The sequence below is a fragment of the Bos mutus genome, chromosome 22, assembly GCF_027580195.1.
Source record: "Bos mutus isolate GX-2022 chromosome 22, NWIPB_WYAK_1.1, whole genome shotgun sequence".
In the NCBI taxonomy this organism is placed as follows: Eukaryota; Metazoa; Chordata; class Mammalia; order Artiodactyla; family Bovidae; genus Bos; species Bos mutus.
Window position 1 is genome coordinate 71,724,011 of NC_091638.1, and position 25,650 is coordinate 71,749,660.

A 25,650-nucleotide genomic window follows, 5' to 3' on the forward strand; every position below is an offset into this window, starting at 1 on the left:
TGTGACCTCAGACGAGCCACACTCCCTGTGATCTTCAGCCTTTTCTTCACCTTCCCGAGGGGATCACAACAGGACTTCCTTCATCGGGTTGCTGCGACTATTAAGAGGGATAATGTGCGTTATGCACTTGGCACTTGGGCCTGGCAAGCCCTCAGAGCTCAATAAATGGTGGCTGCTGCTATTATGATTATTACAGGGCTGGGATTGGATTCTGGCGCTCGGTCTAGCTGGGCCAAGGAGTCCAGGAGCCCCCAGAGCCTTTAGCGAGGAAGGGGGCCTGGCAATCTGAACTCGCCCAGCTCCCGAAGTGCTAGAGCCCCTCCCGTGACCCTCCCAAGCGCAGAGTCTTGTTTCGTGGAACAGGGACAGAGTCACAGCTCTCTGTGCGCGGCTAACCGTTTCACCTGCTGAGAAAGGGGACCCCAACCCGACTAAAGTCTTCAACTCCAGATGGGGCGTGGGGATGGGTGTTGGGGGGGTGGTTTCAGTCCCCGGGGGGCCCCCGCGCCTGCGGCGCCTCCTCCTCCAGGGCAGACGTGGACGCGTCCTCTCCCGTACTCGGTAATTCACCAGCTCACGCGGGCTCCGCGGCGCCCCCTCCGCGCACGCGCGTCCCCGCCTCGGCCCCCGCCTGGCCCCAGACTCTGCTGCGGGCGCTGTAGGTGGGTCCGTCCAAGTTGATGAGAAGGACAGCCGCCCTGGGTGGGGGCGCCCGTCGCTGGGGGCTGGCGGCCTCGACCTCCATGCCTCGTCCCCCGCCCCCCGCGGATTTTGCCGCAGGGGCCCACCCGAGGCGCGCCTTCTGCGCCTCCCTGGAGGAACGGGAGCGCGGAGGGGCGAGTGGCACGGGCTGTGCTGGGGGCTTGTGGAGGGGGCGAAGGTCTTGGGTCGGTGGCTGCCGGCTCCTGTCCCCTCACAGACTGAGACCTGTACCCCAGACTTTTGAAAGCCTCGTTTTCCCCTTCTCAGACTAAGGGATCTTTTACTGGACCCTGGAAACAGGTTAATCCATTCCTTGGGCCGCATGCCCCTCTATGCAGCCTTATTAGAGAGGGAAAAAGCGTGTTCTGCCGGAGTCTGGGGGATATTTACTCCGTCCCATCCTCTCTGGACCAGGCGCGGGGCGGGGGGCTGGGGGGCTGCCTGCGGGGAGTGGGGCTTGACTGAACTGGACCTTCTACCAGCTGGGCTTGGGGACTGGGGTCACGCCACTGCAGGCCGAGTCGTCTAGCGCTGAGAGGCCCCCATTAACTAGGCCACCGCTGGGGGTGGGCGGTGGCGGCTGGAGCTGACCGGCTTGGGTCTCTGGGGGAGGTGGCCGCGAGGGCCAGGGCTTTGAACAAACCACAGAAGGATTCTGCAGTATCAAAAGAACTCTTAGTCACTAATATGTGAGGGGAGGGGGGCCGTTGGTGAAAGAGCTGCTGCTTGGTTCCCATCAGCGGAGGATCAAAAAGCATTTGGTCAAAGAACCTTTAAATACCTTGAAAGGCAGGTGGAGCCTGTTCAGTAGACTACAGGAGATACTGAAATGTTAGTCTGAGCTGCCAGCAAACTGGCTCCAGCCACACCGAGTGCTGGGGGGAGGGGGCCACTGAGGCAGAAGGGAGAAACCTAGCCCACCCCCAGCATGACCCAGGAATCCCTGCGGGGAGGGTGATTTGGGCAGAGAACTGGGCTCAGACTGTCAGAGCTGGAAGCCACCTTGTAAACCTCTGGCTCAGGGATTTTTACTTGGAACCTGTAGGACCCTTCCCCCCCCCCCCCCCACTTATGGACAGAATGTTGTGTCTTTATTTGAATATGCGTTTTCCTAGGGAAGATAGGTCCTTGGAGTTCATTAGATTCCCAAAGAAGTCCAAGGCCAAATCAAGACTAAAAATCAACAACATCCTTGTACAGACTGGTAAACTGAGGCTCAGAAGGATCAAATCACTTACCTCGGGTTCACTCAGCTTGTAATTGGCAAGCCAAGGTGCTGCCACAGTGCACCCAGATAAGGGCATCTCACTGGTCCCCTGTGGTTGTGTCTCAGGGGCCCAGAGTTGTCTGAGACTAGGGTAGGGGTGTCTCAAAACAGAGGCCGAAGGCCAAGATTCTGACTGAAGCTGTGGCAAGCAGGGACTGGCAAGGACAAAGGGCACTAGCTTTCATCTTTTGGGGTGACAAGTGATTTGAGCGGCTGAACCAACCCTCAAGGGTGTCAGAGTGACCATGGAGAGAGATCCAGAGCCAGAATCTGGATACGGAGGAGGTTACAGGGAGAAAGGATGTGGGTGGGGTTGGGAGTGGGGAAGAGGTTTCTGCAAAGAGAGTTTCTGACCCTATGACATGACCCAAGGATGTGGAATGAGGGCCCAGGGCTATTGGAAGTCAGCTTGGAGTAGTGTCTTTGGTGCTTGGTCACCCCCAGGGAAGCAAGAAAGACACCTAGCCCTTGCCTTGCCATCTCCCCAGTGTATTCTCACAGACCTATGGGGTACAACTATTAGCTCTATTTTATGGATGAGAAAACTGAGGCCCAGAGGTGTCAAGTAACTGGCCAAGGCCAAACAGCTAGATAGTGGCAGAGGCAGGACCAGAATTTGAGTCTTGGATTCTTCCTGGGATGCTGCGGGCCAGACCCTGCCTCTTTAGTCTCAGGTATCCAAAGGAGGACCCAGCAGAAGACTGACAAGCATAGGCCCTGGGTAGACAAGCTTGGGGTCTCCATTGTGATGAGGTGGGCAGAGAGTGGGCTGCAGCTGCCTTCTAGAAGTTTGCTGTTGCGTCGTTTGTGGGGAGATGGCATCTGTTAATGTGATACCTTCTCCAGACTTTTGTGTTCTGTAAATGAGGAAAGGGAAGCCTGGGGAGGGTGTATCTGCAGGGATGGGGGACAAGGTGGCGGAACAAGTCACTCCTGGCCTGGCACATCGGCAGGCTCTGCCGTTGCCCTGCACAGCTGCCTCTCGGAGCCCGCCCCTCCTAAATCAGGAGTAGTGCTCAGCCTGAGCCTCTTGCTACATGGATGGTGGTGAGGAGAGAGGTGTGTTTGTTCTGTCACGTGAGCTGCACAAACGGCTTCCTCAGCATTTTATTAATAATTCAGCCTATGGCCAGGAGGGTGGGGTAGAGGGGGACAGGAGCTATGGGGAGACAGCAGCATTGGAGACCATGCCAGGTGGAGGCCAGGGGAACCCAGGAGCCCTGCCTCCAGCCGTGACCTAGCAACGGAGCCAGGCGGCCTCAGGGGCCCAGTTTAGGCGAGTGCAGGCCTGGCATCTGCTCCTGCGGGGACAGAACGTCCCTCCCTGCTCCCCGTCCCTCCTGAAGCCAACCCAGGACACCTGGGCTCTGATGACAGCACCGTATCAGAAACAGGCCTGAGGGGTCCACAGCAAGCACTGCACCGGGCCTTGGAGAACCTGGTGCTGCCAGCATTTCCTGCCACGTCATGGAACCCAGGACACAGGGGCCAGCAGCATCAGAGAACGAGAGAGAGAAGGGAAGGCGGGAGGCAAAATTCCCAGCCCCTTACCACCTGCGAGGGACCAGGCAGAACCGGGGGTGATTCACACCCTCTAATCTCCTTTCTCAGAGAACCTGCTCACTCCCCCAGGCTTCATTTCTTGCTTGTGCCCAGCCCTCAGGGACTGATCAGAAGACAGGCACTCACAGTTGGCTTGGCTTTCGGTGATGCTCCAGCAGGAGAGCGTAGCCTTCACAAGCAGGAGAACGGTTCAAGGTTAGACATCTGGAAGAACTTCCCTGACAGGCAAAGCATGGGAAAGGGGAGTATGTGGTATCCCTGTTAAGGATAAACAAATGACAATGGCATTCAGAATCATTCAAGACTAAGTGCTATGCTCCCAGTATCATTTTACATGCTTTAATTGTACCATCTCATTTAATCTTTGTAATAGTTGAAGGAAGTGGGCATTATTATCTCCATTGTACAGATGAGGAAACTGAGGCCCAGAGGTGTCAAGTAGTCTTCCCAAAGTCACACTGCCATGAATGGCAGAGCCATATAAATCTATATTCTTTCTGATGACTGCATCCCCTAGACAGAGTGACTGAGGCCCAGTGAAAGTGTTTTTAGAGCTTTTCCTGTGTTAAGCAGGAAATAAAAACCCACCTGAGGTTTCCAATGCCCCCAGAGCCTCAGATTCTACAGTGATATTTCATGGGGTTTATCTAGTATGTCCAAGGGACTGTCCAGCTCTGACATTCTGGAACAATGGTTGTCTAATGCCTGCTGGCAGAAAATGAGATTGAGGTTTTTAGTTTTGTAAGGGATAAGCTATAAGATCTTGGTGGGGAGCAAGCACTGAGTCTTCTCACAAATCTCACAGTGGTTGGCATAAGGCTGGGAGTCAGGACCAATGGTTCTATACCTGGTTCTCTCACCAGCTCCCTGGGCTTTAGCTCTGGGCCTCTAGCTTTCCCTTGAGGCTTCATTTTCACCATCTGTCACCTGAAGGGTGGCCTGGGTCCTCTCTCAGAGGTCCTTTCCACCCACTTTGAAAGAGTCCGTGATTCTAGATGCTTATAAAGACCTAGTGAGTCACAGAGATGAATTCTGCTGTACCCTTTCTGGATTCTCAGGCTGATGGATTCGGGAGATTCCTGAACAGGGAGTTTTTTGGTGTGCTATCCATTCATGACAGGGGTGTGGGTAAAGGGATGGAAAGGGTGGGTGTGGGGAGGGGTGCACTATTTGCTCTTCACCAGGGCACTGGGTTTCCCTAGTGGCTCAGACAGTAAAGAGTCTGCCTGCAAGGCAGGAGACCCGGCTTCAATCCCTGGGCCAGGAAGGTCCCCTGGAAAAGAGAATGGCTACCCACTCTAGTATTCTTGCCTGGAGAATTCCATGCACAGAGGAGCCTGGTGGGCTACAGTCCCTGGGGTTGCAGAGTCGGACACGACTGAGTGACTAACACAGGGCAGTGAGAGAGGCAGCTCAGGGTGGGGGTGGGAATAAGCCAAGCCTAGAGACCCTGGAATCCCAGCCTATTGGCTTGGCTTTCTGGGGTGTGTGAAAAAGGGGTGTGTGGAGAGTACCTGAATTTTTGGCTGTAGATGTGACTGGCTGCAGAGTGTGTGAAACAATGGCCCTTGACCAGGGGCGGAGGAGCTGAGATTTCTGGCCACTGAGGAATTATGGGCTAGAACCTACAGATGCCTTTTTTTCCCCCCTTCCATTTTTAATTAGAACATTCAATCCAAGGAAATCTGTTCTCTACCGGAACAATCTTCATGGAGGTTTGCTTGGGGGAATTTCCTTGTCTGTTTCTCAACCAGAAAAGCTGTGGGTGGAGGTGAATGTGTGTGTGTGTGTGTGTGTGTGTGTGTGTGTGTGTGTGTGTGTGTTATAGGCTCCATGTGAGTTCACGGAGATGGTGTGTGTGTGTGAGTGAGTGTGCTGGGGGAGACTTGAGATGGAGGCTTGTCCCTGGGGTGCTGGCTGCCTGCTGCTCTGTGGGAAGGTGGAGGTGTGGCTGGGTGTGAGCTGTGCAGTATAAAGTCCATTTCTCGAGGTGACAGTAGGAATCCTTGACTCTGGAAAGCCTGGTTTCCCTGCTGACTGCATTCTCAGTGGCGGGGAGGGGACGATGCTGCAGCAGTCCCCGGGATAACGCCCTCCTGCTTATCCCCTTCAGTTCAGGGTAGGGGCAGGCCCTGTGTTTGACGCTTCGGTGTCTGTACCTCCTTGTATAGGAGTGTATTTGTGTGCCTGTGTGTGTTGGAGGGGTGGGGAGAGTGCTGTGGAGGCGGTGTCATTGATTAGGTGTGTAGGTATGTGCAGGGATGCATTTCTGGACCTGAAACCAGCAATGGTTTGGTTCCAGGCTTTGACAAGCCTTGGTCTTGGGCCAAGCCTTGGGCCCCTTCTCCTCCCTGCCCCAGAATCAAACAGTTCCAATTCTGTAGAGAGAGGAGAATTAGGGTTCACCTGACTTGGACTGTGTTGAGCTGACAGAGGCAGGGAAGGCCAAGTGAGACCCAGGGTTGGGAGGGCAAGGAGGCCCTTCCTTCTTACTCACAGAAGGGCTGGGGTCAAGGAAAACAAGAGGGCAGTGGAGTGGTGAGAGGGAAGCAGGGACAGAGGTTGAGATGTCTGTTTTATTCTACTGTGTGGCTGGGTTAAGTAGGGAAGGTCACTAGGCCTAGTCCCTCGCTCAGGGTCGAGATGTTAGACCTTTCGGTTCCAGCTATGCGCAAGCTGTGGGCATGGCCAGCGTGGTGGACCCAGCTCAGCGTTGGCAAAAATCCACTCCTGGTTTTTGCACACACCAGCTTCCCTTCCCGGGACCGCCGCTCTGTCGAGCCCCGAGCTGACGCCCTTCAGCCGCCACCGAGTGGAAAACGCGGAGCGGATCTGCTCGCCTTTTGGAACGGAGTCAAAGGGCACCTCGGAGGAGGTGGCCGGCCTCGCCGCTTTGCCGGGTTCGAAGCCGCTGCCATCCGGGGCGCACCGGCCAGCTGGGGCGCCTGGTGCGGTGGGACCCGCAGGCCCGAAGAGCCCCGCCGGCGGGCTCCGTGCCCTCCCCGCGGGGGCTGCGGGCGGGCGGGGCGCGGGGCGGCGGCAGTGCCCTCGGGGCGGCTCCGGGCGGCGGCGGGCGCTGGCTGCAGTACGGCTCGCGGCCGGCAGCGGGCACCGGCGGACGTCAGGCGGTGGCGGTGGCCACGGCTCTCGGCGGCGGGCGGGCGGCGCCGGCGGTGTCCCGGGCGCGCTCACACACGCGCTCACACACACACATACACACCGCCTCGTACACACTCACACACGCTCCGGCGCGCACACGCGGCGCGCAGGACGGAGGGAGGAGGCTCGGCGCGGCTCGGCGGCGGCGGCGGCGGCAGCGTGCTCGGCGGGCGGGCGGGAGGGCTGGCGGGCGGCCCCCGCTCCCCGGCTCCGCGGCTCGGTGCAGTCCGCACGGCCCCCGCCCTCGGACCCGCCCCCGGGGGTCGCCCGGCCCCATGCCCTGCAGCGGCGGCGGAGCAACGCGCGGCCGCGGGAGGCTCTAAAGAGCCCGGAGGGAGCCGGCGACGAGGGGACCATGTACCGGGACCCGGAGGCGGCCAGCCCAGGTAAGCGCGGCCCCGCGCGGTCTGGGGCGCCCCGCACCGGCGGGCAGGACGGCGGCAGCGCCGGGGCGCCGTCTCGGAGCCCCAACCGGGGGCTGCTGTCCAACCAAGCCGCACGGACTCCCCTCACCCAGGGTCACCCCAGCCCCGGGGGCGCGGGCTGGAGCGGCAGCAGCTCGGACCCCGGCCCCCCGCAGTCAGTCCGGGCACTGCCAAGCTTGATGCCCGGCGCCGGCTTCGCAGTGTCCCCACAAGGACCTCCCCCCCCACCCCCCGCAGCCCAAGGACAACGTGTGTGGCGGAGCGGGGAGCTGCCGCCCCCGCAGTGCCCTCAGAGGCACCCCTGGGTCCCAGGCAGCTTTCGGCCAAGGTTGTGGGCACGGGGAAGCGGAGTGACATCGGCCGTGACAACTGTGAACCGAGAGGGTGCCAGGGGGCAAGTGGAAATCTGGTGCAGCCGCAGGGGAGGGGGGCTTCTGGAGGGCGGTGAGCCCCAGGAACGATGAGAAGGGAGGCAGGGGTACCTGAAGGGAAAGAGAGCAGAGATTGGTGAGAATAGGGGTGCCAGGGGAATGTTCTCCAGGCCTTGGGGAGGGGGGAAGCAAAGAACCCCAAACTCACTCCTGTCCTGTCGGGGGTGGGAGGGGGAGGGGCCGTGCTCCTTTGCATTTCTGCGGAGCCGGGGAGTGGCCTGAAAGCCCACGACTGCTAGGCATCTTGGAAGCAGGAATCTTTCCACCTTTCTCGGGAAATTGCTCTGCCATTTCCTCCTTGGCTCCTGATGACGCCTCCTCACACAGTGCCCACCTGTAGGCAGGTCCCCTGCCCCTCCTCCCCAGGCTCAGTCTCAACTCCCACCTGGGGTGCCCCACCCCAGACCCAGCACCCCCAGTCTGCCAGTCCTAGCAGCAGGGTCTCTGCTTCTGGGTTTCTCTCTGACGCTGAAAGCACGACACCCAAGCCCGAGGACTTGCTCCCAGACCAAGAGCCTCTAGGCTTACTGATGCTAACCTCCGGGGTCTGGGGGCCCTGGGTGGGGGGAGGGACAGCTCTGAGGTCCTCTGCAGAAGGGGCCTAGAGCCCCAAGGCTTTTGAGGGCACTCCTGTGGTGCCAGCTTTGCCCGCTCTAGCCCCAGCCCCACATTTGCTCCTTCCCTCACATTTGCTCAGCCTGCCCCCGTGTCTGTCCTCACCCTCATCAAGTCATAGCAGCTCGAGCCCACCCAGGAGGACCTCCTGGGTGCCAGGCATTGCACTCATTCTGTGCTTGCGTATATGCATGAAAGAGGACTCAGTCTCCCACTCTATAGCCTCATGGCCACCTATGAATGTTCTCTAGGTGACGGCTGAAGGGACAGTGCCTTTGGAGACCCCTCCCTTCATTTCTCGGGACCCAGATCACCCACCTTGGCACCTTCCCCCAAGTGGGCTGCCAGCTTCCAACACTGAGACCAAGGACATAGGCGTTCTCTTCCTTGGATCGCACTCTCAGAAGCCAATAGCTCAATGCAGAGACCAGCTCTGGGGTGTGAAGGTGGAAGGGGGGATGCAGTGAGAACTCTCCCCTCCCCCTGCCAGGCTGGCAGCCTCCTGTTAGGCCAGTGGCCTGGGCCATGCCCTTGTCCCCTCTCCTTCCCTCCTCTTTCCTCCCACGCCTGGGCACCATGACATCACCACAACCCCAAGCACCTCTGCCCTCTCCACGGAGGCCAACTTGATGTGCTTGGCATCTTCTGGGCAGAGGGCCTGGAACCCAGTGCTGCCCCCTGGCCTGCTGGCAGCCCCTAGACTTTTCCTTCTCCCCCTTGAATGGGCCTCCCTGTCTGAGCCAGAGACCTGTCTTGCCCACTCCAGTTGCAGGACTCACCAGTCCTCTGGCAGGGCCAGTTCTGGTGGAAACAGATTGGCCTTACTTACAACCAGTTTACTTCTGTCTGAGGTGGGCAGTGGGCTGGATGGGGTCAGAAATAGGCTGCAGAGGGCAGAATTTGCTTTTGATCCTAGATCTCTGGGGGTCTCTGAGGAGCCAGGGACCTCAGTCTGGACTCTGCGCCCCCTGGCCTCCCTGCCCACCTCCTTTCATCCCTACAGCTCCAGGCCAGGCATTCCCCCTTCCCCAGCTCACCCCAGGCTCCCCGGACTCTGCTCCCCCAGGCAGGGAGTGTGTCCCCCAAGGCTGGCACTGGATGGGAGTAAGATATGCCAATGAATTCCTGTGTGATTCAAGCCCATCCCTCTGGTCCCCCAAAGGCCAGTGGACCTTTTACATCCTCATCACTTCATCCCACTGCCTGGAACACCTGCGGCCCAATCCTTTCAAAAAAAGATCTTTGTCTCCTGTCCTCTCATGCTCCCCACTGCCCCCGGCTGGTTCCAGAAGGTCCCTGTGGTACTCTCTCCTGTAATCCATGCCCTCTGCAAGTCCCCACATGGCTCAGCCTACTGCTAAGACCATTACCCCAACAGGGGACAGGCAAGCCTGTGTGGGCCCCTGGCCCACAGGCCATTCTCTTCCGGATCTGAATTCTCTTCCTTGGCTGAAGCAACGGGACTGTGGGGCAAAGCCCGAGCCCAGTGAAGAAGGAAGACCAGCCCCCCACCCCACACCTCCATCATTCCTGCTCCAAACTCTGCCCCGCCTCCCCCCTCCCAGCCAGGCCTGCAAGCTCTCCTCCACCTTCCCGTAGACAGGCAGCCCTCTCCCGGCCCACGGCCTCCATCTTCTGTTCATCCCGAAGCTGGGCTGGCCTGACCGCTCTGTGTCCCTGTCCCCTGGCAGGGCAGGGCCTTGGCCGGCCCACAGGGGTCAGCGTTGCAGTGGGCAGGCAGGACGGCAGCAGAGAGGGAGGCAGGGATAGGTGACCTTGCGGTGAGCGAGTGAGCAAGGCCAGAGAAGGAAAGCCTGGGCTGGTGCGGTCGCTCTGGGAGAGAGTTCAGGTCCTGAGGGCCGCCAGCTCTGGCCCCAGCCCTCCCTGAACTTGTCCTTGGGGATAGTAGTACTTAAAGTCTCCTCTGTCTGTCCACCTGCTAGCGGACTCTGCTCCCCCCTACAGCAGCTCTGCCGGGTACGTCATTCCTAAGGAGTGTGGAGAACACCCCACGGGCCAGGGGGCCTTGGCACAGCAGGTCTTCTCTCTCAACCCCAAGACCAACCCCTCCACCTGTGGGCACAAGTGAGGGGCAGAGGCTGCTGGCTGGTGTGTGGGACAAGAATCAGGGCCTGGCCGAAAGGGCAGATCGGGGCTATACACTGTGAGGGCCATCAAGGTCAGGGACGGGGGCTGGGGTGTGGGACGGCCCAGGGAGGCCTGACCATCCTACCGTTTCACAAACTCTCCCCTCCCACCCCCACCCACCCCACCTGCACAGGCCCAGACCTCCCAGGCCTGCCTCCCGGGCTTGAGTCAGAGTCTCGAGCTGAAGATCACGGGACCTCCGGACGGGCCATGGCTGGTGGCAGGGCTGGATGTGTGACTTCTGTGGGGCTTGGGTCAAGGTAGCCAGCACCCCCAGACTGTAGCGTTTCTAGGACCAGCCCCCACCCTTGGCCTTGGGTTGTGCTGTTCAGTGGCCTTGTGCGGACAGCTTGACTAACAGGCTGGGGGCTCAGGACCAGGGGATGGTGGAGGGGAAGAGAACCTCACAGCCCCTCCTGGTTCAGGAAGAAGGGCTCGAGCAGGCTGGACCAGCATGGGAGTGCACAGGCCAGGAGGTGACAGGGGAGGCACAGCTGGAAGGCAGAGGAACAGGTGGGCGTCAGGTGGACAGAGACAGGCCCCGGGCAGCTAGGGCTTGGCTGACCCCAAGCTCAGGCCCCAGGGACAGTGAAAGCAGCGTGGGGTGACGCTGGTGACAATGGAGGGCTGTCCCCTTCTCGCGGGCTCCGACCTACCCGAGGGACAGGCAGAGGAGGGGTGGGCGGTCCCCTCTCCCCCTCCACCTCCCTCCGCCTGACCCGCCCACCCGCCCCCTATTCTCTCAGGGACTCTGAATTCTTATTGAATCCGCTGGACCGTTTTCAATAGCTGCTTCCCCCAGGGAGTGAGGCCAGGAACAGCAGAGAGAGGCGTGGTGAGGGGGGCCTCCAGGAGGGTGTGGGGGCTGGGAGGTGGGGGCAGGAGGCCCAGTCCTGAGCAGAGGACTCTTGGCTGGAAGAGGAGTCGGCCGCACAGGCTCCCCAAAGGCTCTGAGGCCTCTTGGGTGGGCCCGAGAGGCCCTGCATGGGGCCAGCACCCTGTCACCTGGGCATGCCCGGCAGGTGGCACATGCCACCCGTAAGGTCAGCGCTGTCTGTTGGGGCGGTCACTGATCTGGCCTGCTGCCGGAGCCAGCCTGTGCCAGACCTAGCCCGGGTGACCGCCCGCCTTGCCAGGGAACCCCAGCCAGTGGTACCAGGTGGACCGTGCCAGTTCCACGGACATGGACGTCCCTGACCTTCCGGGCAGCGGGGGCAGCCTTGCTGGGCCCTGTCCAGCTCGTGTCTAGAGGGCAGGGCTTCGTCTCACCCAGCAGAATTCCCCAAGGGTTGGAACAGAGTTGGTAGACAAAATGGGACCTGTGGAAGGGGCTGGATGGTGCCCAGAGCCTGTGCCCGGAGCTCTGAACCCAGCTGGTCGGAAGGTGGGCTGGTGCGTCGGGCCTGCCCCGGGAGGCTCTGCAGCATCTGCCTGGAGGGGTCCCTTGGCAGAAGTGTATCACCTGCGGGGCTGAGCTGGAAGCTGACCCAGACGGTGAGCTGGGAGGTTTGGGGAACTGATGGATCTGAGTGACTGCGGGTGTGGGGCCCCAGCACCCAGGAAAGGGAGGGCAGGGCCGGTGGGCAGAAGTGCTGGGCTGTGTATGTACCTGGGTGCAGGCGGGTGGCAGCTGGACGGCCCTAATAGCTCATCCAAGTGCCATGCCCGCTGTAAACAGGAGCTAATAAGTGGATTTGTAGCGAGGTGTGTCAAGGTGCGTGGGGAGCTGTGACAGAGAGCGTTGGGGGAGGGCAGCTCCCCTGGCCCTGTACCCAGCCAGGCGGAGCCTGTGCCCTCCAGGGGCCCTGCCTGCCCCCTGCCACACCCTCCCACCTGCCAGCTTGGCTGCCTGCAAGGCCTCCATCTGCTGGGAGCAGGGCCTCACCTGGCTGTGCAGTGTGCACGGCAGGGATGTTAGGGTGGATGGGGGGGTGGGGTTGGAGCTTTGGTGTGTACAGATACGGGGAGGCCCAGGACAACATGTGAATCTGTCAACATGTGTGTGTGTGTAACTGGGTGTGTATACGTGTTTCTCCAACTCGTTGTGTGTGTGTATACACCCCTTCCCAGAGCTCTCAGAGGAGAACTGCCTCCCCCCATGTTGGTAGTGGCCCTGCTCCTCCGATGCCCTTCCTGGGGCGGAGGGAGCTGGGGTTCTCCAGCTGGCCGGGGTAGAAAGACAGTGACCCTTTCTGCCCATCGGAAGAGGCGGGCCGGAGGTGCTGGTTGCCTCGGAGAAAGGGGAGAACTTTGCACCTGTAGAACCCCGCCAGCCCTGTGGCTCCCGAGCGCTCAGGAGCCCCCAGAGTGAGAGGAGAGGTGCCAAGGCATCCATCCTAGCAGGTGGGGGTCTCACAGCACGGGCTGGCAAAGCGTGCACCCTGCTTCCAGCTGGGGTGGGGGGTGGCGTGGGGTGTGGGAGGCCTCGAGGGGTACCGGCGTGAGGCACTCCATGAGGGGAGCAGAGGAGGGAGCTGTGTGGCAAATGTGTCCAATTAAATTACTTCAAACCCTGCCGCAGCAGCTGCTCCCGGCGGGGCCCTGGGTACAAATTGGATCCGTCTCATTACCGCGGGGTGGTGTCAGCGGGGCCATAGAGCAGTGGCCAGCTCAGCTAGCGCACGGCCAGCCCCCTCCTGCCCTGCCCAGCCTGGGCCTGCCATGACACCTGCGGGCACTGGCTCCCTCCAGCATCCCTCAGGTTCCTCAAGTCCCCTGGGTCCAGATCCTGGGGCTCCCTGTATACCTTCTTGCCATCCCAACCCTCACTCCTGGCAGCCCAAGGCTTCCTCTGCACCCTCACTTTCTTTCTCCAGGAAAATGGGAGTTTCCTGCTTTATGGCAATCCACTCCCATATCCTTGCCTGGAAAATCCCATGGACAGAGGAGACTGGGGGCTACAGTTCATGGGGTCGCAAAGAGCTGGACATGACTGAGTGACTGAGCCGACACATCCTGCTTTATAGGGGGTCCAGCCTAAGGAAACCCCTCTTAGATCATCCAACAGACTTTGTTCCCTCCACTGATAGTAACAGCAGGACAATAATAGAAAGTTCTTATTTATGGAACATTTGGTATGTGCTACGCACTTCATGTCCATGCAGCAAGGGATGGCTTGCTTAAGCCAGGTGTCTGGGGTCAAACAGCTTCTGGTAGAGACACTTGCGACTGTGTCCCTAAAGCAAGTCCCCCCACCACCCTGGCCTCAGTTTCCTCCCCTGTTAAATGGGTATGATGCTGGTTCTTACCTCCCATGGAGTCAGAGGATGAGGCGAGATAAGGCAGGAAACATCTTTAGCAGAAAGCCCAGCAGATAGTAAACACTCAACCAGCGACAGCTGTTATCAACATTACCCTGCACTGAGTGATTGATGTGCGGGATGCGGGTTCTGGAAGCTCCAAGGAGGACAGGCCTGCCTCAGCCCCACTCCACCCTGCTGCCGGCAGTGGGAGGGCTTCACGGAGGCAGTGTCGGTCCGTCTACTTCAGAATAGCAAAGATGTGTGGAGCATTCAGTAGATGCCACGTGCTCTTCTAAGCCCTCGATGTACGTTAGCTGGTCCATTCTCAGACCACCCTGGGACGGCGGAACTTGCAGTTAGAAGTTGATTTGGGACCAGCCACACTGCCAGACCCAGGAGCATGAGCCTCGGGTCCAGGGTTTTGGGTTTTGGAGGGAGAATGAGCTTGCCATGTGAGCAAGCAGGAAGGAGTCATTCCACGTGGTGGGGACAGCATGTGCAGTGCCCTGGACGTGTGTCAGGTCTCGGCCGGTCGAGGCAGCAGTGAGTGTCTAAGCCTGCAGGGCTGGAACGGAGGTCTTTGGGGGCCGTAGTAGGAGACTTGAAAGGCATGGCAACCCACTGCAGTATTCTTGCCTGGAGAATCCCCTTGGACAGAGGAGCCTGGTGGGCTACAGTCCGTGGGGTCGCAAAGAATCTGACACAACTGAGCAACTAAGCACAGGAGTCGAGGCTTGGGCCAGCTGATGAAGCTCCTGGCGTTCTGAAGTAGGAAAATTGGACATTTTTTTTTTAATTTGGGCAATGGCAGGCTATGGATGGCTTTTCAGCATTCTCTATGAAGAACTTTAACGCAGCAGTGTGGAGGGTGGGAAGCCTCGTGGCAGGCCCACCTATGGAGCTGCATCCCCAGCCATTAACGTCTTTGTTCCCACCTCTGTCCAGCCCCTCCACTGTCTCTTACCTGCCCAGGGCTGTGTTGAGAGCACCCTTAGCAGGAGGTCTGGGGCTCTGCCCTTGGAAAGCTTGTGGTGGGTAATGGGCAGTCAAGGGAACAGCCTGGTGCAGGGGGACATGGCTGTACACCCCCAGGGGCTTACCTAGGGGGCCGGGGTATCAGAGGAAGTCTCCCGGGGAGAGATGTAGAGCCAAGTGGGGTAGTCCCAGGGCCCACTGAACACAGTAAAGGCTCCTGAGAATCAGTCCTGCACCCCACCCCCCACCATGGGTATCAGGGCTTGGCCCTGGAGGAGCCGTACTGCTCAAGCTCCAGCTGCCAGGCCTGAGCTCCAGAGCCCCACTGGAGCCAGCCTGTCTCCACAGCAACTAGGCAGGCCGCCCCCCTCTCCATGCCCACGGCCCCTGGCACAATGGCCCATTCACAGCAGGGCCTGGGTACGTCCTCCCACTTCCCTAAGGGGGTCATCCCAGAGCGAACGCCCTCACACCCAGGCACTGGCAGCAGATGAGCGTGTTGGCATTTGAGTCCGTGTGCATGTGCAATGGGCATGGGTGCCCCATAGCAGGAAGCAGGGGGTGGGGATGGTCTATGATTTCTGCCCACCTTAGCTGGGGGTTTGTTTCCCTGGGGGAGAGGGTCCAGTGGGTACCAAAGAGGATGAACTCTGGGCTCCTGTCTCAAGGATCATGGTAAGGAGGAGGATTTGCCAGTGGGGGAAAGCCGTAAGGGGGATCTCTCAGCAGTGCCTGGTGGACCCACAGACCACCTCGTTCTACATGTACGGCTTTCATCTAGTCTTCACAGCAGCCCCTCGAGGGAGATATCGTTACCGCTGTTGCACAGATGAGGAAACTGAGGCCCAACGAGGTGGAGCGTCTCTCCAGGTCACTCAGTAGAGCAGGGCATGGAATTGCACATCAGCCTCATCACCAAGCCCTGGTCTTAACCACTGCACCACACTGCCCTTATCCTGAGCCAGCCTGTCTCTTGGTCCATTGCTCAGAAGGGAGGGCTAGGGATGGGTACTGGCCTCAGAGCTGGACCCAGAGTATATCCCAGCACCTGCTTTAGTGCCCGGCGTCCCCTAAAGCTTTATTGCCAGGCCCCTGGAGTGGGGCGGAGCCTCCTTCCCACCGTATCTTCTCTCCCTCTCTCTGGGCGACGTGGAAAGATCCTCTCACTCAGAAGGAGGCACCCCTTACTCCCTACTTGGCACCTGCCAGCCCTGGAGGAGCCTGATGAATCGGCTGTGTGTGTGCCCCCCCTCACAACCCCGTTCCTCCCTCTCCAGCCCCCGCCTGGTTAGGGAGGTGCGAAGGGAGCGATTTCACAGCCTGTCAGCTGAGGCCTAAAAATACACAGAACTCTGAGATGCTTGGGCAGGGGGAGGAGAGAGCAGGGACCAAGGATGGGGTGGGGGGTGTGCACCGGTAACTTGGCCAGAGTAGCCCTCTCGGCATCACAGTCCTGCTCAGCAGTGGTGGACAGACCCTCTGTCCCCTGGTTCCCTGTCTGGCCCCATATCTGGCGATGACAAAGGGGAGTTGGCATCTCTAGGGTCCTGAGGGGCTCAGCTCTGCACTCAGACCTAAGGGAGGGCTTAGTGTCCGATGGGAACCATAGCCCCTGGGCCCCCAGAGCCTCTGATCAATGGCTCTTTCTCCCTCTCCTCCCCCCGGGTTGGCTGGCATCTTTGGGCTGTGGGAGCCAGGCTGGGCCTGTGCCTGCTTCCTTCCTGGAGAAGGTGCCTGCTTCTGTTAGGGGAGAGGCGTGAGGAAGGCAGCGTGGATGGGGGTGCCGGCAGGTGTGCGATGTGACGTGCAAGCCACCCAGGCACTGGTGGGGGGAGGGGGACGCAGAGGAGAAGGGGTGTGGCGGCCCACGTCACTGCCACGTGGCCATATGCTGAAGCCTGGCACACGGCTCCCTCGAGTCAGCCAGTGCCCAGAAAGGGGGCCGTGCGTGCGCGTTCATGTGGGCCTGCTGGAGCTGGCCTGTTCTTGCGGCCACGGATGGTCGTGTGTGGCTATTCCAGACAGAAACTGGGCGGAAGCACAGGAGTGGGTGTGGCAGCATGAGCAGACGCATGTTGTGTTATGCAGACACGTGATGGCGGGTGAGCCTCCCATGTGGAAGCATGATGGTGTGTGTGCCAGGGCCGAGGAACATAGGCAGATCTCTCTGGGGCACCAAGCAGGGGCGGAGAGAGTCATTAGGGAAACTGCAGAGTGGCAGGCAGAGCATGGGCTCTGGATCAAAAGTAATGGGGCCCAAATCCCAGATCAGCCATGTATTGATTAGAATTGTGCCCTTGGGCAAGTTACTTAACCTTTCACTGCCTCATTTTCCCATCTCTAAAACAGGCAATAATAGCTCTTACTTTAGAGTGGGCTGGAAGGGGCTGCTGAGTTAACATCCATATGCTGCCTAGAACCGTGTCTGTCACAAAGTTAGTATCATGTATACCAGCTCTGCCTGGAGAATTCCATGGACAGAGGAGTCTGGCGGGCTACAGTCCATGGGGTTGAAAAGTGTCGGACATGACTGAACTAACACACACACAAATACACACACACATACATACATACATACATACAAGCTCTATTATCTGGTCCTACCCTTTGATGGAGAAGGAAATGGCAACCCACTCCAGTATTCCTGCCTGGGAAATCCCATGGACAGAGGAGCTGGGGTGGGTGTGGCTACAGTCCATGGGGTCACAAAGGGTCAGACATGACTTAGTGACTAAGTAACAGCTCTTTGATGATATAGGTGGGAGAACCAAGGCCAGAGAGGGCAAAGGACCTGCCCAAAGTTGCACAGTATGTTAGTGGCAGAGCCAGAACTAGAACCCGGACCCCAGCACTGTAAGACAGGGCTTATTCAAGTCTAGGATCTCCTTTGGGCCATCAGAAGCCTCCACAACACAGAACTGTAACCCCATTGGCATCTGGGGCCTAGATTCTACCAGGGCTGGGCTAGGATCTTGCAAATTCAGGGCTCTGAGCATCTCCAGATAATGCCAGGGTGCAGGGGTCCTCAGAGCAGTAGCCAGCCACCAGAGTTAGAACCATGCCATTGGTTAGTCTGCAGACTTGGCCAATTACTCAACCCTCCCGAGTCTCCATTTCTTCCCTATAATAGAATAACAGTAATACATACTTTATAAGGTTATCGTGGGGATTAAATGAGATCTGCATGTAATGTCTTAAGTGGCTGGAACACTGTACCTAGTAAGTGCTCAATAATGTTAGCTGCAATTATAACCCATGCAGAACCCTCCCACCCAGGGCTCCATAAATGGTGACTTCCTTTGCTTCCCTTCCAGCCCCTGGCAACCCTCGCTGCCTTCTGCCTGCCACCCCACACTCCACAAGGCTTAGACGGATCAGGGACTGACTTGCTGGCAACCAAGACCTGTCTTGTCTCCTGTTATTGGCTTCACCCAGGAGGGAACAGGACCCACCACTGAGACTTAGCCCCTGAGCTCTTTTCATCTGGCCTCCTCGCTCACTTGTTCTGTGACCTTGGACAAGCTCTGTTTCCTCTCAGGGCCTTGATTCTCCTCTCCGTAAAGTGGAGGGGCTGGACCACACAGCCCCAGAGCCCCTTGGTCACATGGCTTTGTGACCCAGGAGGGTCCTGGCTTAGCCTGCTGGAGGGGGCGACAGGTTGGCAGAAAGGAGAGTCGGCTGGCTGCCCTGGATGAGTGAAGCATCTGGGGCTTCAGCCGGCTGGTGCCCTGCCATCCTGCCCGCCCGCACCTGTGGCTGCGTAGGAGGGCGGGCAGGCCCGGCTGGCTGGGCACTGACATTGGGGGAGGCTCAAGGACAATGACGTAGAGAAAGCCCTTCTTCTCAGGGCCCTGGGAGCGGCCACTCCAGCTGCCCTCCCCCGCTCTCCTCCCCTTCTCCCTAGGGCTTTCCTTCAGCAATACCTCCTTCCCCCTTCCTGGAGTCCCCCGGTATCTCCCCGCCTCTACCTTTTCCACTTCTGTCATCTTGACCATTTTCCAGGGTTCCGTCTTTCTCCCTTGGCAGAGGGGAAATCTCTCCCTCCTCCTCTGTCTCCCTGCTTCCTGAGATGCCTCCTTGTCCCTTCCTATGACGTGTCCCCGATTCTCTGGATCTTCCTGGCTCCCCCTGCTCCTCCCGATCCTAGGTCTCTCTCTCACTCTGCCTGGCATGTCTAGGCTTCTTCCAGCTTCTTGTCCCCTGGCGCTCTCTCACATCAGAGCTGTAGCATCCCCGCCTCCCTTCTTCCCATTTCTTGGAGTACCTGACTCCACCACCCGTCCCCCCCGCCCTCAAAAGTTTCCTGGCCTCCTTCCGATGATGGGGCTGGTCCAGGCAGTTTCTGTGGCTGGTGCTGCTCCCTAGGATCTCAACAATCCCCCACCCCCATGAGTTGAGAAAAGGGGTCAGCCCAGGGCCCAGGGACTGGCAGTCTTGCCTCCTAATTAGCAGGAAGTAATTGCCTGGAAAAAAAAAAAAATCATTTCAAATGAGACTCTGAGACTCCAAGTTAGAGCTGAGCCAACTGATGGCCCCTAGAGAGCAGGAGAAAGGAAGCAGCTCAGGTCAGGGCCTCAGGAAGACCCCCAGGAGATGAAGGTCCTTAAGACCCCCTTGCTGGTTTGCCTGCAGGACCCCAGCCATGAAGAAGTAGGGAGAGAGAGAGCACTGGGCTAGGAGCCCCACCATCTTCACCTGAGTTCTGGCTCCATTACTCATTGTGTGACATGGAACAAAACTTATTCCTTTGAGCCTTAATTTTTTTTTTTCCTCCCCTGTAAAATCGGAAGAGGGCCTCAGTATCATGAGAGTTGATTCAAACAGTGGCTTTGAAAGCAATTCGCAGGCTGTAAGGTGCTGTGGGAGGGTGAAGTTTTCCTCCATGTGGTTCTCAGCTGAGACATGATGATGGTGGAGGGGTGGGGTGGCTTTAGAAACCCCTAAGGGGGCAGTGAAGCTTCCCAAAGAACATGGAAGGATGGGGTGGTAGATCCAGTTGAGCTGTAAGGTTAAGGGCAGAAAGATGTGGTTTCCCTTGCTGGTCTCAATACTCATCAGCTGCACCCCAACTGAGTGGTCACCTCACCTCTCTGAACCCCACTTTCCTTATCTGTAGGATGTTGACCATGATGCTTCCCTGGGGCAGCGGGGTTTGGCCAGGCTAAATGAGATAATGTTCACAGAGCTCTCAGCACAGCGCTTGTCCTGTAGTAACTGCTCAATGTATATTAGCTCTATCTGCTGTAATTAAGTGGCTTCCCTGGTGGCCCAGCTGGTAAAGAATCTGCCTACAATGCAGGAGACCTGGGTTTGATCCCTGGGTTGGGAAGATCCCCTGGAGAAGGGAAAGGCTACCCACTCCAGTATTATGGCCTGGAGAATTCCTCGAACTGTATAGTCCATAGGGTTTCAAAGAGTTGGACACGACTGAGCAACTTTCACTTCACTCACTGTAATTAAAGGCTATTATCTTTACTCCCTGCCTGGATCCAGAGAAGCTGATTCAGGGTGTTGTCTTCAGGTGGTTTGATTTGTTTTGCTGTTTGTTTTAGGAAGAGAAGAATTTCTGCACCCAGTGAGGCTAATACAAGCAATCCCTAGAGACACCAAGCTGCCTTGCCTCTCCAAGAGCCCCTACCTGTGGGGTGGGGGGAACAGGCTTGGGCTGCAGCTGTGGCCCTCTCCCCCAAGACCCATTCTTCATAGGAAAGAGCTGTGGGCACGTTTCTTATTTGGGTGGGTGTGAGGTAGAGAGACTATGCCATGGTGAAGGCATATTACAGGCCTTAGTGTTCATTTTGTTAGGACTGGCCTGGCAGCAGGAGAAAAGGTTGTGTTTGTTTAAACAGGTCTACCCCACCCACCTTGGAGGAGAGAACAGGAAGTTTCACCTGGTAGGGTCCAGCTGTGTGGGTTGAAGTTGCCGTGAATGGAGCAGCACAGCACCCCAAGGCGGCCGGAAAACAGTTGGACAGCCTGCAGCGTTTGTGTGTTGGACAGCGCTGCAAGCTCAGAGCTCCAGATTGCCCCAGGAGGGGTGAGGGGGCGGCGGGGGCCCAACCGTCTGCTGCTCCTTCCCCACACTCCCGGCGCCACCCTGGGGACCCTTCTGTGTGCCTGCTCTGAGCGCAGTACCCGCGCTAGCCGCCAGGAGGCAGTGTGGTGGGGGGCTACCCTGAGGGAAGGGGATGCCGCATTTTCATTATCTGGGAAGCTCTTTTTATCAGGAGCAGGGCTGCTGACTGGGGTTCTTGGCATCTTCAGGCCTCATCCAGGAAAAGGGGGTTCTTGGGGTTGGCTGCTCGCTGCTGGGTCTTCAACTTGGGACTTATCAGGGAGTAATTAGCAGAGGAAAATGGGACCGCCACGCTGCAGTCCCGGAAAAGGGCGCGGCCCTGGGACCGATTTCTGTTTCAGCACCAAGGACAGAGGCGATGTGCCGATCGTTGTTTAAGCACCGCGGACAGAGTTCAGAGCACCGGGCTCCGTGGATCCATCCAAGAAATTTGTGGTGCAAATAATACCACCAGAATATGGAAGAACAACAGCTCCAAGAAGGAATCTCAGATCCTTATATTCTAACGCGGAGACAGGGCCAGAGAGTTGAGTTAGTTGCCTAAGATCACACAGCCACAGTGACAGTGGGTGGCAGAACTGGATTCAGATCCACAGTGGTCTCTCTCCATCCACCTCCTCCGACACCTGGATCCCAGCGAGTTAATCCCTCCTTCTTGAACATCTCTGGGAGCAGCTTCACATTATGTTGCATCCCCCGGAATTTTGAGCTGGCGAGGATTAAGTGTATCCCCTCCCCCACCAAAAACTCAAGTCGGGAATTTGAATCCCAGGAGAGAAGATTCCTAGCCCCCATGGCTTTCATGGCTCCGAGCCTCAGGTGGGAAGGTGTCACGGCAGGACAGGTGCCCTGTCTTGTAAGGAAGTGTATGACTTGCGGAGGTAGAGTTGAGTCATCAGCATGAGGAACTCTTAAGTGCTCTGAGGTCCTCAAATAAAATATAGCACACCATTCCAATCCCAGCTTCTTTGCAGCTGTGTATTATTAATAACAATAAGATGCTGATTTAGGCCAAGGCACAACAATGCATTATTCATAAGAGTAACTAGTGGTCAAGGCCTGCACTTAATCATCACACGTCCCTGATCCTGCCCCCGCTGCACACACCTGGTGGAGAAGCCCTCTATCTGAGCTTCTCCTTTTCCTGGGCTCTTGCTGCCCTGATGGACATGATCATTTTCATGGCTGCCCAGGCAACTCATCAGGTTTTGAGTCAGGGTGAGTGACAGGTTCCAGGCTAGCTTCTGGCTGGACACCCTTCAGTCTGAGCTCCCTGCTCAGAGCTGGCACCTGGTCCTCTCTGTCCTTGAATGGCTTTCACCCTGAAGACTTCCAGACTCAGTAGGTCTCTGGGGTCTACAGATGTCCTGTAACCCTCCCTACACACACCCTTTTTTGAGGCTGAGGACTAAGCCAGATGCACCAGACTTCCCTAAGCCAAGAATTGTAGGAGTTTGGGGGTGTGGCTTTAGTGAGGGGAGGGAGTCACCAGATAGAAGATACCCTCGACACCTCCATTAAATATGACAATGGATTTAAAATCCTCAGTAAACTCTGGAGCACTGTCAACTGTTCTGCACTAAACAAACCTGAGCCGTGTTACCAAGGCCATGTTCTCTGCTGGAAGACAGAACAGAGGTAGAGAAGGCATGGATGAGGTCCTTGTAGTTCACCAGGCCCCACTCCCTGATGAGGAGTCAGAGTTCTTGTGGATCCTGACATGTCCCCGTCCAATTTCTTGCTGGAACGGCTCCTGGCCCATCCAGATAATCCTTCATTCGCTGTTTACTCACTTGGCATCTCTTCTGAATTCTAAACTGTCTGCATCCAGCCGGCCTCTGCGGCCCCTGCCAGCACACTCTCCCTGGCTCACTCACGCATTATCTGTTTTTATTACAGTCAAGGTTGAGGAGGCTTGCTCGTGCTAAGCCCCTATTTTCAGCTACTTGTAACTTTCCAAAACAATTCCCTTTGGGCCTCCTCTTTCACCAGCCTTGTTCCTGCCCCAGGTGAGGCCAGAGAGCTTGTGGGTGCCTCCGCTGCTTTCTGAAGGACACTCAGAGAGACTGTCTGGAGGGTATGGGGGTAGAGCAACAGCCCAGCGCTCCTGGGAAATGAGAGGCTCTCTTTCCTCTCCTTTTTCTTTTTTCCTTCTACCTGTCCATCTCATTTTCTTTTTCTTGTTGGAAGGAATGAGCTGCCCCCATTCCCAAGGTGGGTGGCCTGGAGTGGGGGAGTTTTCAAGTGAGGAAAGGGCAGAAAATTCAGCATGACAGGAAGCCTGGAGCTTTGCCTGGCTGTTTGGGGTTCAGAGTTTAGCTCACTGGTTTTCTGTTGCTTTCTCCTACACTCTGCCTTTTTCTGGCTTCCTTGTGCATGTTGGGTCGAGAAGAGGAAGGGAGGTGGGGTAGGTGCCAAAATTGTTCCCCTTCCTATGCCCAAATAGTCCTGGGGCTGGTAGGCTCTGCCCTTGCCCTGCCACCCTCCCCCATTTCCATCTGCTCTGCATGCACGTGGAGGGGTGCTTCCTGTGGAAACCTGTGACTCCAGCTTTCACTGTTTTCCACCTCGAACGTCATCCTGCAGCCACCAAAGGATGGTGGGGGGAGGTGCTGGGGCATGATACATTGCGGTGCAGAATCAAGTGGGAGGAGGCAGGATCGGGATGGGAAAGTGATGGCAGATGTAGTCCCAACCACCCCCAACATCACTGCCTCATCTCTGGAAGAGTGGTTGCACCCTAGTCAGCACCTGAGACAGGGCCCTAGGGGAGTCCTCAGATACCCCACTCACCCCTTCTTCCTGCTCCTACCCTGTCTGGCCCCAAACACCCAATCCCCAACCTATTCTGAGACTTTAGAACATCTTAGCATCTATCTGATGGAGAAGGAGAAGGCAATGGCAACCCACTCCAGTGTTATTGCCTGGAGAATCCCAGGGACAGGGGAGCCTAGTGGGCTGCCGTCTATGGGGTCGCACAGAGTCGGACACGACTGAAGCGACTTAGCAGCAGCAGCATCTATCTGATGAGGATGCTTTACTGAGGCCAAGGGCTGGACCAGTTGAGGAAGGAAGGAGCAAAGATGTGTGGGTAGGAGGGGTCTCTTACCCACTTTTCTCCAAGAAGTGCTTGGAGAAGTTTGTGGAAAGTGGAAGCCCTTTCCCTTTTGATGTGGAGCAGTTTTAAATTCTTTATTGAATTTGCTACAGTGTTGCTACTTTTAAAAAATGTTTCGGTTTTTTTGCCACAAGACCCGTGGGATCTGAGCTCCTGACCAGGGATAAAACTGGAACCCCTGCACTGGAATGTGAAGTCTTAACCACTGGGCTGCCAGGGAAGTCCTCCTGGCTGCTCTTTATATTTTGTGTTCACTCGTTTCTTTCTTCCCTTCCGTCTCTCCTTGAAGCAACTTATTTTAAGGCTTAACTCCCATGGGGCACAGAGTTGAGGCCTTCCAGACTCCAGGTCCACTCCTGGCTTTGTCTCTCCTCTGCTGTGTGTTCTCAGGCAAGTATTTACCCATTCTGAGCCTCAGTTTCCTCCTTTGTGAAATGGGGATGAGAGGGTTTACCTTCAAAGGGCTGCTGAGGACCTGAACATGATTCAGTGTTGAGCATACACTAGTTACTATGATTAAAGGCACTTGGTGAGGAAAGCAAGGCCTTGCGATCTGAGGATCCCCCAAAGAGGGAAGCAGTCTAGGTTAGGAGGGTGTGAGGGTAATGGGACAACTTTGGAAGGGCTGGATGTGGGGAGTGTGAATGTCACCATCAGACTGTCAGAGCAAGTGAATTCTTGGGGAAAGAGTCTGTGTGCCCAGATTCCCAGCATGTCCACTAGTTTCTCTATATTGTGTCCTGGGCCATGGGCTGTGGGAAACCCAAGCAATGAGGAGAACCCCATAGGCCCTGCTTGAGGGACAGGCCTACTCCCAAGAAAAGGAGGTTGGACATAAGACAGTTAATTCAAGTTTGGAGAAGGAAGAGACTGCTGTGAGCACTTGTCATCAGGGAGGGCTTCCTGGAGGAGGTAAGCTCATGTGGGGCCTTGAATAATTTCATGCATTTGTTTAGCACTTATTTATCCAGCCTTTCCTGTGCACCAGACCTTGGGCTACAGAGATGAGTGATCTGGGGGTCTCAAATCTCCAAATGTTCCCAGTGGGGGGAAGACATGGAAAATGCTAATTATTAATCCACAGGGATGGATTGCCATAGTTACAGGGGAGGTAGAAAGGAATGTGAGAGGAAATGAAGACCATCTTTGTCTAGAGATCTTGAGAATAAAAGGAAGAGAATAGATGGTAGAGAATAGAGGGAAGGGCCTTCGAGGCAGAAGGAACAGCCTATGTGAAGCCTCAAGTGTGAAAGAGGAGACATGTGGGTTGTGGCTGGGCTGTGCAGTGTGGCATGTTACAAAATGCTCTCACATGCTTCAGCTCAGAGGAGGGCAGCCATAGCAGGATCAAGGCCAAGTTCAAGCTGCCTTAATTCTCCATACCTGTTTCTTCCTCTGCAAAATTGAGATAATATAAGGTTAAGGAGATCACACGAGATGGTGCATATAAGCTTCCTGGCACAGTGTCTGCCACAAAAGGCACGTGTTCAATGATTGTTAGCTATTCTTTGATCCTGATGACACCCCAGCAAGAGAAGTTGGGGTTCTTCTCATCATTTGGAGGTAAAACACTGAGGCCCAGAAGGAGACTTGCCCTGGGTCACTGGCCAGCTGCAGAGGTGGGACCTGAGCCCAGGTCAGTTGCCTCCAAGTTTACTTCCTGTCCCACTGCTCTGCCCCAAAAGACAAACGGGGTCCATGGGGAGAGGACTCCAGGCCAGAGAAGGTGCATGAACACTTAGACTTCAGGGACAGCAGAGTGGGCTAGGTATCTGTTCATGACTGTGACCGTGGCTGTGTATTCACTTTTGTGTGTGAGAGCATGGGTGTCCATCCATGGGGTAAGTCCCGATGGCTTGTGTATATGTGTGTGTGTATACGTGTGTGTGTGCGTCTGTGCATGGGGGAGGGGGGCATAGATGTCTGTGC

The 25,650-nt window shown here is 57.1% G+C and overlaps 1 protein-coding gene across 8 annotated transcripts in view; it reads left to right on the top strand.

The window, feature by feature from the left end:
• Nucleotides 1-6,418: 6,418 nt before the first annotated feature.
• Nucleotides 6,419-25,650, top strand: part of SYT7 (synaptotagmin 7) — a 63,801-nt gene continuing 44,569 nt past the window's right edge. For all 8 annotated transcript variants that reach the window (XM_070359039.1, XM_070359040.1, XM_070359042.1 and 5 more), the window contains exon 1: nt 6,419-7,077. In XM_070359039.1, coding sequence (XP_070215140.1) covers nt 7,047-7,077 — 31 coding nt within the window. In that variant the 5' untranslated portion in view covers nt 6,419-7,046. The remainder of the gene's footprint in view (nt 7,078-25,650) is intronic.